Source organism: Ammospiza nelsoni, chromosome 1 (assembly GCF_027579445.1).
Source record: "Ammospiza nelsoni isolate bAmmNel1 chromosome 1, bAmmNel1.pri, whole genome shotgun sequence".
NCBI lineage: Eukaryota > Metazoa > Chordata > Aves > Passeriformes > Passerellidae > Ammospiza > Ammospiza nelsoni.
The window spans coordinates 22,011,291-22,029,966 of record NC_080633.1 but is presented as its reverse complement, the minus strand read 5'-3'; the positions used below and the strand labels follow the sequence as shown (position 1 = coordinate 22,029,966).

Here is an 18,676-nt window from a genome sequence, read left to right as displayed (position 1 = left end):
CTGTTTCTTTCTCTTTGAAAGGAGGTTTTATTTCCTTCATTCTGAATGAAGAGAGAGCTAGATACATGAATTATTCTTTATCTCTTGACCATTTCAATAGTTTTCTCAAAACGTATGTTTTTAGTTTTATTTTTGTCTGTTTCAGACAGTTCTTTACCCGCAAACACAAAAGAACTCTTTCCTGTGACAGATGTGCCTTGTGGGTGGTTAGAAACAGATGAACATCATGGTTCAGGATGCACACCTATGGCATGGAGAATTACACTGAATTAAGAAGTGTCTCACAGACATAGTGTCTTCCCTATGAAGACCATGGAAAATCAGACTCTATTATAATTCTTCAATTTCTATGCAGAGTTTTTTTAGATTTTATGGTAAGATTTTACCCTTCAGAATTTTACAACTTTGTGCAAAAGAAAAGACTCTGTGAAGTGTGCAACAACTGCAGAGTAACTTACTTAAAATATAGATACTAGACAAGCTTTAATTACAAAATTTATACATCAGGTCTAGGCTAGAAGGCAAGTGTGAATAAATCTCTTGGAAGTTGGAGGTACAGCAGAAACTCAGCATCAGCATGGTTTTGACCCTGCAATGTCAGACTACAAGGACAATTAAGTTAATTATCCAAGCCTTTATGGGCTCTTATGCCAGTTTTTCCAGTCAGTCTGGGCGAGCAACCCTCACTTGGCCATTGCTTGATGTTGAAATGCTGGAACTGGTATTTAAGCCAGCTTTTGTATCAAGTGCACTTATATACATCCATGTGAAGGTGTATCCATGCACATGTGCGTGCACACACACTTATCTAAGTGTACTTTCAAGGATTTCAAGGAATGAAAGACCAATCCATCTGTCAAGACAAATACACTTCTCACTGGGGGAACCTGGCTATGATGTTTTGCTTCTCTCATTTGTATTTTATTAATTATTGCAGGGTTGCAAGGTGTTAAATAAAAGTTAGAGCAAATAGCATAGATACAAAGAAAGCTTGCCCTCACCAACAACTAAAAGTAGCTTCACTGACAAGTCTGAGCTTAAGGTGTCACATTGTATGTCCCATTGATGTGTGGCCTCACAGCATGGTACAAAACTGAAAGCAGAATCAGGGAGTTGGGTTTATAGAAGGGGCATTCCTTGAAGAGAGAGGAGACAAAAGCCAAGGCCTATAGCTTCTCTCATCTCCAGGCTTTTTGATCTTCCTACAACCACTAAATCAACAAAACCCTTTAAAAAACAGTGCTTGTAACAGGACCCACTTTAAATAAATTCTTTCTGTTTTGATGCCCAACCTCTCTTGCAGCAGGACCAGGGGTTCCTTTGAAAGTGGGATTTCTCATCTCACAGCATTATTTTAAGCACCATTTCATCCCTTTATAATACAAAACTGTCAGGAGCATTCCTCTGTTTGGCTTATTGAGGAGTCTGTCTTTCTAGTCATGTGAACACAAAGTCCTTCTCTACAGAATTACAAAAATAACCTGTAAACAAGTATTTCATTTGTACCTCCCTGTTGTCATCACATTTTCCTTCCCCGTGCCTGTAAGTTTCTAAGGCAGAATAACTATTTAATGATCAAACAAACTAACTGGCACTGTTCATTCCTAGGAGAAAAGCACATCAATAAAACAAGAAATACTTGAGTTAAGTGGTAATAGACCAGGTGCCACAGTCTGCAAAGTAATTACCTGTGGATACCAGAGGATTACAGCTGAAAAGAACTAGACACCCTTTCTGTTATTACTGACAAATAGAAGATGGTACCTGGTCTCAATTTAACAGCTGAAATTACATGAGTAAATGTAATAAAAAATACTACTCTCTTCTGAAAATTGCACTTGACAGCTGCCTATTTGTTCATCTGAAGCTCCAATTCCAATTGTTTTACAGCATGGAAATGAAAATAGCACATATGATGAAAATACAGTGTATGTATGTACCTATCATGGCATATGATATTGCATAATATTATATATATTATAAATTATGTACACACACACACACACACACACACACACACACACACACACACACATACATACACATAGTAAGGTTAGCATTATGAAGCATTAGTGTTGAACCTGCCAGTTTTTCTGTCTGTTAGCAGAGGAACAGGAAAGAATAATTGAGTTGCTCCTATTTTCCTCAATTTAGGAAACAGTAGTTAAATTTGGTTTTATTTTATTTTGTTCTAAACCCAAGGTGCTATTCACAAGGCAGAATACAGAGCCATCAGTGATGATGAATTTTGATTTGAATGGAGATGTCATAAGCTGGATACTCCCCCAGCAAAGGGGCTGGGCAAGGTCTCTCAGCTGACAGGATCTGTGCACTTGCACTGACAGCAGGCCCAGGACATTACTGGTATTACTGAAGTTGTTAACTGTGCTTTTATTGAAACGACAAACTGCTTCACACACAGCTCGTCTGGAGAAGCAGTTCACCACCAGGTGGCAGATACCACAACTTGAATTTCAAACGCTGGAGAGACCAAACGGCAGCACTGATTCAGGAAAACCCTATCTGTTGCACATGAATTTTAGAAAGGTAAACAGATGCTCTTCTTTGACCAAGTCCAAGGATGTACTGCATGGACCCTACCATGCTCCAAGTTACAGACTACTGATAGTTGACTGCTGTGTTATAATAAATTTTAATTCCCAGATGAATTCTTGTTAAGAAAAAAAAAAAAAGCCTTTTTGCTTAATTACAGACCTAGCTAGAGTAAGAGTAAATATCTCATCCAACACTTGCTCATTTATACCTGTACTGTTCTGTAGGCTAAAGCCTGCATAGAACATTTGGTTTCTTACCAATTTCAAACATACTGGTTCAGAATAGTGAGATAAAATTGGTCCCTGAGAGCATTCATGAATAGAATGAAAATATTGCCAAGGTATTTCAACAGTGCTTAATTCACTCTACTAAAGCTACTCAATCCTCCTTGTAACAAAGAAAAGCATTATGAGCCATTTCCAAATGCCGGGCCTTCCTCTGTAATCTGTTCATCTCAGATCAGAACCACAAGTCTGTATAATTTGTCTAATATGTTACATTGCAAATGCTCCGAGGCAGTGACCAGTCCTTGTTCCCTGTATTTGCAGAGGGTTTAGCTGCTGGTACCCGGACAAAGCACTTACTCGAGCAGTAAGAGGTCATTATCACAGTAAGTCAAGGTGCTTTACAGACAGTTTAAGAAGCTTTGAGAAGCAAGTATTGGAGCAGGAAGAAAGTGGGAGCTGAGGGACAAGCATGAAGCGAATTCACTCTTAGTGAGTGTATTAACTCCCAACAGTGCTAACATTTCAGAAAGTCTGTGAACCTGAACTTTGAAGATTTGTTTCTAGTATTTTTTTAAGACAAACATATTTTCATTATTTTTGTAAGCTTTGTCATTACAAACTTGCATTTTTTCCATACTAATATCTGCCATCATAAAATAAGAAAACAATTGCTTTTCTAGGTTATCTTCTACATGGACTTGGAGCTGCTGATGCCATGACCTATTCAAGTTATACTTTGTTCTCTGTGTTTTATTAGCTTTATTAGTACATGCTTCACTGTGCAAGTGCAATATACAAGCGAGAAAATTTCTTTGTATTTTACTGATTTATCTGCGTCCGTAAGGTTTTGAAAATTAAAACATGGAACTTACTGGACTTTTAGATTAGGCATAACCTACTCTAATCTTAATCTTAACCTGTTACCTGAACTGCATTAACTCTCTTCTAGCTTCATTTAGCATATGGCCCAGGTGTGGATAGAGAGAAATACATTTCATAAACTATGTATTTTGCAAAATTAAACTATCAAACCAATTAAAAAATGCTATTTTAAATATTTCAAACATACCCACATGGTGTTTGTTCAAGTATATTTGCTGTATTAAAACCACAAATCATCAAATAAACATAAAACCAACACAATTAAAGAAACAAACCACCGCAATTTAATAGCAACAATCTCACTTTACAAGATAGCAATGATGGAAACTTTGCAAAGGAATGTGAAAAAAAGAATGTAATTAAAAAATGACAGATTTAAGACAACAGAAAACTGGAAATTAAATAGCACAATAATTCTAGTATGCAGAAATTTTATTCAGAATGTTTACTTATGCAGCATTCTGATTAATAAGTGACATTGTATGACCAGCACTTACTAACATCTGATAAATACTATGCCCTTAAAGTCATATTTTTCTGTTCAGTGACCTTGCACAAACTGACAATAAGTAACCCAGAGCCCAAAACCAATTCACAGGTGGTCAGTACAAAATTCCGAAACAGGACAGGAAAGGACCTGCCACATACACAATGAGTAAAAATGCAATTTAGTGCTAATACGGTGATATCAATATTCAATGCACTCCACAATATTTTAGATTCCTTTTACAACATATACCACTTCCAAACATGAACCAAAGCAAAGGGTGATCTGGCTTTGTGGATGGAAAGGAGCACTGACCTGGGAACTAGGAAGTCAGGATTCAACTCCCGGCTAGAGATCAGGTTCCCAAGTAAGACTTACAGTAATATGGAAATTACAAGACTCTCTAAGAAAACCTTGAAATTTACCAAAAATAAAGCAATGAATGTGAGTTGGGGCTTATTATTACAAATTAAATAGGAACTATATAGCACTTAAATCACTTTGGAGATTATGTATTAACTTTAGTAAGCATGACTGCTGCTAATCTGCATAAAAATGACTGAACAAAACATGATAAACTGAATGTATACAAAGGATTCTACAAAAGTGGAAGTCTCATACTTCCTCTTCTTTGAACCCAATTCATGAAAAAGTAAGAAGAGTGCAGTAAGTGTGAGTACCCACAGCAATCTCAGAAAGGAAACTGGCCCATGGGAAGTGTGACTCGACAGGAAATTTTGGTGATACCAGGATTTCATTTCCAATATCTTCAGTGATACTTGAGCAAATCATTACATATTTACCAAGATACAGAGGATGCTTTTCTGAAAAGGGGTCTAAATTTCAGTATTGACTTAAGCTCATGAGAACTGCAAAAGAAAGTAAGTCACACGAGCACAGGAAAAATGAAACCAAAGTATTTTTCTTTTTAAATACCATAAAATAATGTGATAACCACTAACAGAGGAAAAAAATCCACAAAGATACTTTTTGCAGTTTATTTTCAATTATAACTTTTGGAAAACCAAGCAGCTCTGTATGGAAAAAAGCACAGAAGAGTAATTCTGGCACTTTTGGATAGTACATTTGTTTTTTCCCCTATTTTTTTAGACACATTCAGTCCACTTGCTCGGTCGATAGTCCATTTTATATGAGCATGATTAGCTCATGGGATTCCAGAGGAAACTAACAATATATACAGTCACTGAAACTATCTTCTTGGCTACTCTGGGCCCTTTAAAATGTCTTCTAAGTCTATCCTGGCTAAACAGAATCCACAATATACATGATAGCTACAGAATACACTGTATTGAAATGAGAAATGCTCAGCACAAAATGGGACTCTTGGCATGCAGCTTAAAATAAAAGGTAGAAGTTCAGAAGTTTATAAAATCTCAAATGGGGTCAATTAAAAGGACTTAGCAAAAGAAGGGACTGTTCATTGTTACTGTAAAAAAGGCACTTTGAGAAAATGGTACCAGAATTGGAGGAATCTTAGTCGACACAAAGTTCAGTTTGGTTTCATAAAAAGGCTTCAATGCTAAGGGATGCTACTCAAGTTTCCTGCAGTTGTACATTAAAATAAATTGCTGAGTAGTTTATAATAAAGGACATAATGTGTTTACAACCAACTTGTAAAATTAAGAAAAGCATAGTATAAGCAAAATATTACTAAAAGCAGCAATGCATAGCCTTTCATTGAGATAATGCACAATTTTGGACACCATGTGTCAAACTCCTGTTTTTAAGATACTTTCAGTAGCATTATCAACATAAAATTGGCCTACAAAACAAAAGCTTTACCAGCTCCCATTCATAAGGAGATTGAGGTCATAAACCAACCAAAACAATTTGTCAGTATTTTCAACATCCTGGATGACCAATATCAAGTATATGGAATAACAATCACACTCTTTGTTCAGCTATCTCACTGGAGGCAGCTGTTAAATCAGAGGAATGATTTTAATTCTTTTCTAACATTTACACAGTAATGCATTAAAGTTCTTTCAAATGTTGCTCACCACAGTTTGTTTTTCTCTTTTCTCTCCACAATATAAAAAAAAAAAAAAGAAGAAAAAAAGAAAAAAATATCAAGCACTTCCACAGAAAGGATATTTGGCAATTTTATACTCCACTGAAGGGTGGATTTTCACAATAGCTCATTTTAGATTGAAAGTCATTAGTGGTCTTTCCTCTCGTTTCTGCCAAGGACTCTTCTTATCTTCCCCTTGGTCATCTTCCTCATCCTCCTCATCTTCATCATCATCATCTTGAACGGATGTTCCATGTTCAGGACTAGTTAATGGCTCTGGTTTGGTATCCACAGTTCTGGTTTCCTCCTGCAGGCTGGGCAGCTGCACACCACTTCTCTTACTGGTGCCTTCCAGGAGGCACCGGAGAGCATTGTCCTCGGGGCTACAAATGGCTGTTCCACACTCGCTGCCACTTTGGTCCATGTCATCCAAGTACACGAGCTGCGTGTAAGCTGTGCTGTCTGAAACCTTCCGCTCTCTCTGCTGGTGCTCCTGCACTGGGGGGTGACTCTGAGGTGCAGACAGATGATCTCCTCTTCCCTTTCGGGCAGATTTCGGTTCATTCATGTCAACACCGGAGTCCAGACTGGCGTCGTTGCTCCCGTTCCTACCAGCTCTTTGGAGATCAATGTATGAATGTCTAACGTGAGCATTGGAACGCCCGTCTAGAGAAACAAACCATGCTCGAGGGTGAGGCAATGGCTTCCCACCTCCCAATTCCATCAAAGCCTTTTCTGTAAGAAGCTGCACTTCGCTATTCATCTGAGCCAGGGATGCATCGTTAAGAGAGGCAGGAATGGAAATAGATTCAGACATGGAAGCGTTTTGCTGACTCCACTCAGCTGCACCTGCATCTTGCAAATGTTGCTGAGATATTGCTTGGGATGTCAACTGCTGGGGCTGCAGCTGCTGGGCAGGGTGTGGGAAGAGCCGTGCGTGAGGGTTAGGAAGCTCAGCCTGAAGTCTTTCTATATCAATCTGCTGGTCAGCTGGGACAACCAGGGGCTGGCTAACAAAAGGGTGTTCTCCAGGCAGCTTCATGTAATGACCTGGGATGACCAGTGCAGGCAAAACCTTTCTGTAAACACTGTCATTGACTTGGTCGACAGAATTGCAGCAGATTAACTGACCTGGTCGAGGGAAAGACGTAGGTCTTTCAAGGTGATCAACTGAACGAGACATCATACAATCAGTAGGTCTGCAGTCCAGCAGCTCTTTTTCAGGGGCTGAAGGTGTGGGGTATATTTGTTCCTGAATATTGTACTTACTTCCAGTAGCAATATGGTTCATAGATACTTGAACTTCTCTCTCTTGCTTTTCAAATAAAGGCTGAGACAGCATAGCATTGTAACTTCTCCTATACTCCTCTTTGATAGGGGACTCATAGCCTTCAGCTGTTTCTGTAGATTTTCTTGTCTTTAGAGGAAAACTATCTGCTGACTTGTGGTAGTCTTTTCTTAGAGACCCACTGGGAGTCAGGTCATCCAAGGAAATTCTGCTCTTGTCTTTCTCCTTGTCAGAGAGCAATTCCTCTCGGGAGCTAAACTCCTGGGAAGTACTGAAGGAGTGTTTGAGCATAGGTGTATGCATATCTGCTTCTCCAGTAGGTGATACCATCTCCATGTGGACAGCACTGATTAATTCCTTTGCCCCTGAGTTTTCAGCGTGTCCATTGCTAGCAACAGACAATCCACCTGGAAATTCTGACTCACGACGTGAAAATATTAAATTTATATGGGACATTGAGGTTGCTTGATCCTTCTTAGAAGTGTCCAGTGCTGTCGAAAGTTGCAGTTTCTTATGATGTTGACGTGGTCTTAGACATTTTCTTCTATAAAAGCCAGTAACAAAAGAAGTTAAAAATTTATGAATGTTGTACACAGAAACAAGAGAAGCAAGTGTGTCTTAACAGAAGATTTTTAAGCAATGGTTAGTATTAGGGGAATTGAACCTTTATTACATAATCTAAAAATTAAAAGCTTATCCCAGCAGGGAAGATAAAATTAAAGAATAACTTAATGTCATTTGGGAAATATCTCAAGTACCAATTACAAACTGGAGTAAATGTCTAGGTAAGTATAAAATCACTCATTAGTAGGCATTTGCTGATAATTTAACATTCATTTTAATACGCCAACAGAAAGATCATTTGCAAATGCGTAACAGGTAGAGAGACCTTGAACCTATGCCCATGTTTGATAGGAAATTACATGGAGAACACAGGTACAGATGTGTGTGATTCACTCAACTACCATCCTCCCAAAGGCAGGGATTTATATGCTGCATGTAACCAGGAACACAGGAAATTTGATTCACTGTTTCTTTCTTTTTCAAGCATTTGCTTGCCTTTTTTGTCCCTCAAAGGAAAAATGTTTCAATACAGAAGTTTTTAATTTCATAAGCACAAAAAACTTGTGTTTTCAACATGAACTAAGTAACCAGGATGGTGAATCTTACCTGCAATAATACAAAAGCAGACACAGCAAGACTAGAAGTATGAGAGCCATCCCTCCTAAAATTGCCAAAAGAAACATTGTGTGATAGCTGGTAATGTCGTGTGTTACAACGGGACCTGGAAGGCCAGAAAAGAGAATTTAGACCTGTAATAATCTGCAAATAGGAAGAGGAGCAACAGTTGAACAAGGAGAAGGACACTTTCCCTTATTATGAGGGTGCTAAGCAAGTGCTGCTCATTGCCCTGGTGCCTACTGAACAGACCATCTCTGGAGCAGGGAGCAAGCTGTGGAGAAAGCATGTGCTGGTCTTCATGACTGCAAGTCCAGCTAGCTCATTCTGTGGAAAAGCAGTTAGTTTCATTGGGAGCATGCATCAGTGAATGCTGCTTTCCAGGTCCTAATGCTGACACTGTGTGCCAAAAAGCTCTCACCACTGGAGAAAATCCATCTCAGCATCTCCCAGCACTGTAATGCACAAAGCAACACTGTGGGCAACAACTGCTCTTTAACATCTGTGGCTCTTCACACCAAACAGTACAGACAGTGCAGTACAGGATTCTCTGGAAGATGGGTTGGTGCTCTGAAGTCTAGATCAAGCCAAGCCAAGGCCATCTTCAGTAGCTTTAATTACCAGGCCACTAGTGAAGGAGTGTTGTAACTCCAGGTTTAAATAACACTTAGCAAATGTTCTAACACACAAAGGAATGCACACATGTGGACAACATCTGTTCACAATTATGCATGTGTGACCCAGTTGGTTTGTAAAATCCTTATGATGATTTTGAAATAAAGACCCACATTTTCATCTGCAGGCAAGGAGCTACAGCACCAGCTGGCAGACTAACATGCATGTACTGTGAAGCACAGCAAACTTGGCCAACTTAGAGGGTCTAGGGCATAAAGTTTGCAAAGCCTCATCTGTGCATCTTGAGTAGCCTGTAGAGCCACTGCTAGGAAAACAAAGATCATTTTTGTCCATTTTTTAGGTAAGAAATCAAATAGATTCAATTAGGAGATAAAATATGCAAAAATACATTAACTCAGTAAAAGTAACATAAATTATATTGCATTTGGGAAATCTAAATATCTATGCATTCTGTCCCACCACTACCATTGCATAATTCATTTAACTGTTGCTTTAGGACATTAAGCAAAAAGAAGACAAGATAAATCACTTGAATTTTTCATGAAAATGTTGTTCCCATTGCAACAAAGTTTTAGGAACTCAGATCTAGCCCTAGAAGGAAGAAAAAGTAAAATACAAGTAGCAACTCTGCCATACAAGGTAAATCACAAGGACAAATAAGCGTTCTCTTGTTAAGAGTTACAGGCCTTGTAACCTCAGAGTTACAAGCACAATTCCATGACTAGTGTAACTTCCTTGCAGTCTGGGACAGAACTGTACTGGGAAATGTTTGGCTCAGAGCAGTTGCTTTTTCTTCAAGAACAATTATTTTGTAAAATTCTATTTAATTTAATATGATAGCCTATTCAAATCTGCACCTGCCTCTAAATTCTGTTCAGCAATGAATCAGCTGAATAGCACAGCATTTAATATCTATAATTTAATAGAACCTCAAATAAAAAGCTCACATATTATGAAACTACTTAATGATATGTATGAGTAGACTTTAAAACTTGTACTCATGTAAGAGTTTGGTTTTGTTGGTTATATTCATTTTATTGAGCTTGCACAGCCAAGGCAAGTATGTTTTCATTTCTACTAGATTAGGTTTTCATCTGGAAAACTTAATGAAATCTGTAAGGAGTTCTGGGTTGGGTTTTTTTTTATTTTCTTTTTTTTGATTGATGATTGACTGATTAGCTCTTTTATTCACAGAGGTATCTCAGATTATTGGTGACTGAAGAGTTACTACCAAGAAATCTGAGGCAGCTACAGACAGAGAAAAAGGAACCAGAAGTAATTTTTTACAGTTATGCCAAGAGGTTTGCAGACAGCAACCCATCAGCTCTGTACTAAAGCCACTCTAAAATACCTCCTAGAACTTCTAAGCTAAGTTATTCACAGTGTAAATTAATCAAGTCACCAAGATGATGCAAAGCATAACTCAGGGCAAAATGGGCATCTTCAGTGCAAAAGGAAAAAAGTGTCAAATCCATCCATCCATCCATCCATCCATCCATCCATCCATCCATCCATCCATCCATCCCTTAGTAAGTGTCTAACGCAGGATAATGCTGGTTTTAGGTGAATCCATATCTCTGTGAGTTTCTGTACAGAAACTTCCCAGCCCCTGTTCTTCTGCGTCCTGGAACACCAACACACTGATGCTATGACTCCCATCATTTCCTAGCAATGGCTCTGTCAGGCAGTGGTGACACAAATGCATCAAGGCAGGAACATTTTGAAATGTTCCCCATTGAAATGACACAAATATTTTGAGCACCAGGGTTGCACCACACAATCCTGAAAACATTTAGCCCTTTACTTTCAGATTTCTGTTTTCTAATAATCCATTATTGATCAAGCTGTGGCATCTCAGATGAGGTCATTCTGAAAAATATAAATAATATATTTAAATAAATAATTACCCAGCACTGCAAATATCAATAAAATCCAATTCCATCTTACCTGGGATAGTAGGTGACATAGCTGCAACCCAGTAGCCCAGCTGAGGTGCAATATAAGTCCAAGTCAACTGATTTCCTTCTTGCTGTACAATGCCCAAACTACTCTTCAGCCATGTCCCTGTAAATGCAGAAGTTGTAGGAAGATGTTACAGATATTCACACATTCCTCTGCAAATGAGGAAAATCAAGCAGTAACAAAACCTATCCATCTGCACTAGGGACTGTGTGTGTTGCTGTGAAGTGGCAAGTTGTGCCTTCTGGTCACTGGCATTTGAGAGCAACCATGGCTTTCTCAGAAGCAAAAAAGCAACCTAAACCCAAAACATTTAAGATTAAATAAAACTAGTAAATCTTCAAAACCTGTTAAAAGAAAACATTTATTGTTGTATTGGGTTCCCCTGTTTTGAAGACAGATATTCCTGAAGCTGATTATATGCAGACAGCCCACTTAAAAAGTGTAGTTCAAGAGACATCACATCTCTCTGACCACACTTGAGTTCTACACACCACCTTTCTACCAGCCCTGGCTGTCAACTTCTACAAGACAGAGGAAAATGTTTCCTCAAAATGGCTTTCCTACAGAAAACAAGCTTAGTTACTGCCAATGACCAGAATTACATTGCACCATTGCTGTGATTAACTCTGTAATCATTCAGTATCTGTATAATAGCCCCAGGAATACTGTTTGGTAACAGATGATGAGTTATTTAAAACATGTTTCTTAAAGGAAACAAAATACTTTCTTTTTTAGAATTATGAAATGAGAATTTCAAAACAAGTAAGACTTAAAATTTAAAGCAATGTGTTTAAGTCCAGGTTGACAATCTGCACTAGCTGAGAGTTAATCTACTTCATGAAGATTACTTTTATTCCAAGAGTTTGATTATGAAGACCTTTACAACTGAACCAGTTGAATGCCTTTTTGTCATTCATTGAGATCCCTGATTCTGGGGCTGTCATCTTAGTTTCTGATGTAATAAATACCCAGAATGGCTTTTAGACTGCTCCTGTATTCATCCTCTCTGAACAAAACTGCTGGCCTTGACATGAAGAGCAATCACTGAGAGGCCACCCCTGGTGCCAGGCAGTGTTTCCCAAACCTGCAGTCCTGGCTTGGCACCTCCAGTGGGTGCCATAATAGAGGGCTTGGCCTCCTTAAGGCCTCACACATTTTGATGGCCACTACCAGGATGCTGATCTGTGTACAGAAAAGGAATAAACCCCTCTGCATTTCTGTAGTGCAGTTCTCTATTTCTGTGCTGAAAGGGGAAGAATGCTCTATTTCCCTTACCCAGTTTCAAACGCTCACTTGAAAGGAAAGTTGCATCATGTACTTGTGATTCCCCTTCCTTAAAATAAGTCTCCTGCTTGTAATTCCCAAAATCGTGCTTTTCATTAGATGTCACTTAGGATTATGCAACAGCATTTTGGATGACAGTCATCTGAACACTCAGCAGTGAGTACAGAACACACAGAAGAGGTGCTGTGGCTGTTTGTTGTTTTTATAATACATTAAAGATCCTGATGATTTCTTCTGTGTTCCTTAGATTATCCACTTGTGCAAACCCTCTACACATAAGAATGGCTTTTTTGAGTATTTATTTCCTCCCTACTACTGATTTTTCCTTTGTAAGACCACCGTCTTAGGCTAATAATAAATCCATCTGAATACAATGAAAGGTTTAGAAGAATACATGATTGAGAGGATTTCTAGATCTAGATGACTGCTACTGCCAGATGCCAACTGTATTTGCAACCAAACTGAATTTGTTTAGGGTAAAGGAATTACTGATGTAATTATCAGTTTTCCAAGTATCATTTCCAGTCTGTAGAGGGTAGCAATAATCTGTTATTTCATAAAGAAAGTCAAACAAGACAACTATTTTTGATTTACAGTACTAAAAAGATCAAAATCTGTGTACACAGATTTGCATACATGGCATTTATAACTGCTGTTGGGGAACATCTTCATGTAGTCGTTAATTTACCTCTCTTAGGGAAACATTTTCAGGAAAAATAGAATGGAATTGTCCACAGTTCTGTGGAGTTTCTGGAAAATCTAGGAAAAGTAGATTTATTTTTCTCCACTAACACAGCCACTAACCCTTCAGATTCTCTATCCATGCAATTTCACGGAAGATGTCGTACTAATAGCCCTGAAGGTAAAATAGGTCACAAATTTTCTCTAAAATGCCATTTGTTTAAAAAAACCTGTAACCTTCAACCTTGTCATTTTTCTTTTTCTGTGAGATGTGGATGATGAGAATATGCACCAACTATTGAAATACACAACAATGTGAAATAAAACTTCAACAGAGATATAAAGCACTGATTAAAAAGAAAATGAAGGACCAGGGTGATGAATACATTAAGTTTTCCACATTTTTCTTATCATCTCCAAGTCCTTTAAATTCATACACAAGCAGAGCACAGACATATGTAATTCAGCCAAGTTAGTACCTCCCATGTCTATTTCTACAGCTGCCTCCTGGAGCAGGAGCTGTTACGGATCCCCTCACAAGGGGGAACTGGAGTCCAGCATGCCTTCCCCACGCGGTGCTGCAGCAAGGAGCGCAGCCCTGGAGATAGCCAGCACCATGCAGCCATCAAGAAGCTCTGAGAGGCTGCAGGCTCATCCCTGTGAGCAGAGCTCTGCTGCCGTCCTGCCAAACGAGCAGCAGCTCAGGTTGCTCATACCTGAGCAACAACAGGAATCCCTTATTTGTGATGGAAGCAAAGAAGAGTCTACTGCACAAGCCTCAGATAAGTTTCACACCTGTCTGCTGCTCACTTAGTTCACCTGCTCTTGGTAACCACTGGACATACTCCAGGCAATGTGCTGGTCTGCATAAATTAAGGAAAAATGTAATTCCATCTCTCTGTTATGGATAGTTAAGATATTTCAAGTGCATAAAAGATATATCCAATATTGGTCATCTTTAAACAAAAGAGATGCAACTTTTGTTGACCATACCCTACAAATTGGTGTATTTAATAATAACTTTTAAATGGCACTGCCCCAAGTTCCTTCATCAGGGCAACACCAAGTGTGGGTTCCTGTGAACCATGACAACCATCTCATTGTCAGCCCTTTTTTGATATTTTCATTGTCCAACACTTCAGTGCTAAATCTGTCTCGTAAAGTTTCACCATCTCTTACCAGTAGTCCCCTAACAAAACAGAGCATTCTCCCACATCATGGGATGAAGAAAGCAAAGAACTCCATCCTTTACAACAGCAGCAACAAAACAGGTTTGAGTGGAAACAGCTGAAAACACAAAGTTCTGTATTGTTTCTTTTGTGATCAAATAGCTGAAAGCCAACCTGGTGTTACTGGAGGGAACTGACATACCTCCAGTATTCTGCAAATGCATCAGCATTTTCAGGTCTCTCATATTTCATCCTTTATAGGTTCTAATTTCCTGGTTGCTTTTCAAGTATCACTAAACAAGCAGAGTTCTTGCAGCTCCTTACATGCAATGCCTTGCTGTAGTGACTAACGTTGGACCTTCTATTGAGCAAAACCACTTGCCTGGTTGTGACTGGCTGTGCTCCCACCCTTTCACACTGCCTTACGTGACCAAGGGTTCATTGCTGTGCAGCCTTGAGAATGAATTCCCTATCCTGCCTCAAAGTCCTCCTTGGAGTGGAAAACAAGATGTTTTCCTGTTCTAAAAATGAAGCTCATTACCCCCTGTGTCCTCACACACTCACTGCTGTAAGCAAAGGGGGAGACTGGGGCAGTCAGTAAAGACCTTTGTCCATTTTCCAATCAATTTCTGTGCAGTAGCCTGCAAATGGAAGAAGAGCAAGCAGCATTCATTCTTTCTGTCGGCAGGATTACAACTGCAGAACTTAGCAGGAGGATTTAGAAGGGAAGAGAGGTCTTACCTCCCTGTATGCTGTGTTCTAAAAATTCAATTTGTTATTTTTCCAAATATCCTGCAACATGTACTTCCCCCACCCAAGTCAGCAAAGTCAATGACTTTCACTGCTTATTAATATTTATACTTGATTTGTAATAATTGTTAAGTAAAAACAATAGAGGATTATTAAAAAAAACAAAAACAAACCAGTAAGAAGAGCTGGATGTAATGGAAGTGATAACTTTTGTTCAAGACTGGGTTGTTCCAAAGAAAACTCGTCCATGTCTCTTTGGAGCAGAAACAGCAAGCTCAGTACAGTTTGTAAGCACTGCATGATTTGGGCCAATTCACCATTAATTCTTAAAGACTTTCTGGTGCTTCATGGAAAACTTCTATATATAGATACATTCTTGCTTATAGATCAATTTTACATCTCTCTTCCTCTTTTTCCTCTCTTACTGCTCAGTGGAGCCAACACGCTGATCCAAGATTCAAGTCAGGGGAGCAGTCTTCTGGCTCAAGCCAACATCAGGGGGAGAACCTGGACACTTAAAGCTTTTCTCACCAAAATTATATTGCCTCTTACTGACTTTTTGGAATAAATGATGTAATTTAACAAATTTATTCTTCACTCTTTCTTAAAAAGCTTTAGAAGCATCTACTCATTACTCTTTCATGTATGGAACTAAAAGCAAGGTAAGAGAACACAGCAAAGAATATAAAGATCAGAGTACTTTAAAGATAAACAAATCAAAAAATGATCCATCTGACTGCAAGAATATCAGAGAAGTTAAAGATTTCAGCAGAGCAGGAGAGATAAATTCTGCTAGAGAGAAGCATCATAATACTTTGCAGTAACTTTGATTGTGATGAACACACTCATTTATCTCAGGCAGCTTTTAGGACGTGCTAATGGAGGCCAGACGGGGCCTCCACTGAACAAATTTAACAAAAAATGGTTTGCACATTAAATCCCTATTTCAAGACACATTCAGCATTAAACAACACCTTTTTGTAATTTAATTTGGTTTAGTTCTGATTCAGACTGAAAAATGGCACGTTCAGCAAGGAGAGTGCCCAGGTGGCAGCAATTGCAGAGAAGCCACTGAAGAACAGCTATTCCAGACAATCCCCCTGCACAGGCAGGTCACTGCAGGTGTGGCTGGTTTGCCCAGAAAAGAGATTCCTGTTGTCTTCAAGGACATCAACTATTCCATGTGTCAGCTTGCTGGAACCAGGCAGCACGAATGGACACATGATGCCTCTGAGTAAGACATTGCTTCCATATTTTAAAGGTAGGCTTTATTACTTTAAATTGATTTCTGTAGTGAAATCCAGGGAATTGTATGACCCCGTCTGGCTTCCACGTGTGACGGTGCACGCTGACAATCCCCTGCTGCTCCAGCTCAGCAAATGGCAAACTTCCCACTGGCCTTGGTGAGGCAGGAGTGCCCCACAGCACCCTCTGCCCTAGGGAGATGTGCACGGGATTCTTGCTACAGCCACGGAGAAGGAGAACAACCTCCCCTCCTGTGGTCTGCCTGCGAGGGGAGTTCTCTTGCTGCCACCCCAGCACAGAACCTGGCTCTCTGGGGGGATGCATAATGCTGCTTGCTTCAGGTTGAACTTCCCAAGCTGACCATCTCAGAGCCTTCCAGATCACCACTGCTGCAGGGACTTCTGCTGACACTGACTGTACTTTCTTTCTATGACTGACCAAAATAGTTCTATTAAATGACTGTCAGATGGGTGTGCTGCAGCCAGCAGCCTCCCCCAAGGACATCCATAAAGCCTAAATATTGCTTGTGTTTAAATATATGGTAGCTATGGTGATTTATTTCCATAAATTACTTTTACATATGAGCTTTTGGTAGAAATTCTTCCATTGATCAAATACTGTTTGCTTTTAATTTTGTTTCTTTTAACTGGCAATACGATCATCCAATCCCACTCAAGCAGGAAACCAAAGCGGTGTGATTTACAACATGAATTACTTCCATCCAAGAGCTTTGACAAATAAGAGGATTTAATTAGTAAGAAACCAAATTAAACATAATCCCATATAATATGAGTTTATTTTTAGTCACAAGATGATCTTCCCTGGAAAAAAGCACTTGGGAAAGAAAAGAAAGGTACTTTTAACTGTACTGCTTAATAGCATAGATGTTTTAAATAAATATTCCTTAATGAGAAGTGCTTCTCTTTCAGCATGGATCACTTTTGTGCTGTCTACAATGTCTCTTAAGATTGCCCTGCTTAGGCAGAGATTCGTGGTTAAACAGAGATCTATGTGTCAAAAGGAATGAGGAAGGTTGTTACCAGACAGTGTAGGACAGCAAAGGATATTCAAAACATACTAAAAGTGCTTCTAGAACTAATTGATTTAGACACTGCAAATGGCAGTGTTATTATGAAGAGTTAGTCAAGGGCAAGTTGGTGAAAAGAACTTCCTAAAGCATGTTATGACATACATAAATTGTAGCTTTTCATTCTACCAGTTGAAAGCTGCTTATCAGATTTCTTCTTCCAACTGAAAATCACCTCTAATCTGCATCAGGAGGGGAAGTTTTACTTGAGAGGGATGAGATTTTTGGTTTTACTTTTGTTCATTTTCTAAAAAGCTAAAAGCCTGAAATGGAAGTTGAAAATTCCTTCCTGAATATTGGTGGGGCTTACTCTCCTCCTTACCTTCCCCCAATACACATGGGTTTAAAAATTCATAGTATTTAAGTTAATATTGCAATTTTGTTTTCAGGGTTGCTAGGCAACATCAAAAAATAAACGTCCCTGGTCTGAGAGCCCAATACTCTCATTATTCTTCCACTCCCACAGAATTTGTTACACAACCCTTCCAGGGCTAAATCCTGCTCCTGTTCTAGCAGCACCACCATTATTTTGTTAACTAAAAGGGAAATGCTTTTACCATTCTACCTTGAAGATTTTGGGAAGGAAATCAACGAATTCAATTTATTGTTTGTGCCTAAGAAGCTCTGTGGGTTTTTCCATCTCTTCTCATTTTCCCCCTCAAATCACCTGTCAAGTGTTTAACAAAAGAACACACCAGTTTTCATTATTTAATAATCTTAATTATATCTGGGCAGAAGGCAGGGCACATTGTACACAGAACTGCTCACATTGCTTTGGTCCCCTCAGAGTATTTCCTTCCAGAATGCCAGAACAGAAATTACTTATTAAAGAAATGACTTCCATCCATAATTACTGGTTAATAATTGTATTTCAAAAGGAAAAGCTTAGTTATGCCTGTTGGACCACCATCCCTAGTTACTGGTATGCATGAAAGATACTGACTTTAGAATTTGCTTTACCACGTTATTAATCATATCCAGTCAGTTACTGACAAAATTATTAGAACATGTAATAAATAAATGCACATGCACAAAACACTGCAGGCCTTTTCCTTCCTTCAGCCTCACATCACACTCACATTCAGTTTCTATGTTTCAAACTGAAGTGGAAGCAGAGGCACACTGGGATTTGATCTGACATTGCAAGGCTGCAGAGGGAGGGCTTCCCAGTTCCTCAGCCCCTCCAGCCCCATCCCAGCACTACCCACTCA

At 39.0% G+C, this 18,676-nt stretch overlaps 1 protein-coding gene across 2 annotated transcripts in view; it reads right to left on the bottom strand.

Moving 5' to 3' along the window:
- Positions 1 to 3,926: 3,926 nt before the first annotated feature.
- FAM171A1 (family with sequence similarity 171 member A1) overlaps positions 3,927 to 18,676 on the bottom strand; it is an 87,106-nt gene continuing 72,356 nt past the window's right edge. For both annotated transcript variants that reach the window (XM_059484463.1, XM_059484456.1), the window contains 3 exons: positions 11,235 to 11,351; positions 8,643 to 8,757; positions 3,927 to 8,016 (listed from right to left, as the gene is read on the bottom strand). In XM_059484463.1, the coding sequence (XP_059340446.1) occupies positions 6,312 to 8,016; positions 8,643 to 8,757; positions 11,235 to 11,351 (1,937 nt within the window). In that variant the 3' untranslated portion in view covers positions 3,927 to 6,311. The remainder of the gene's footprint in view (positions 8,017 to 8,642; positions 8,758 to 11,234; positions 11,352 to 18,676) is intronic.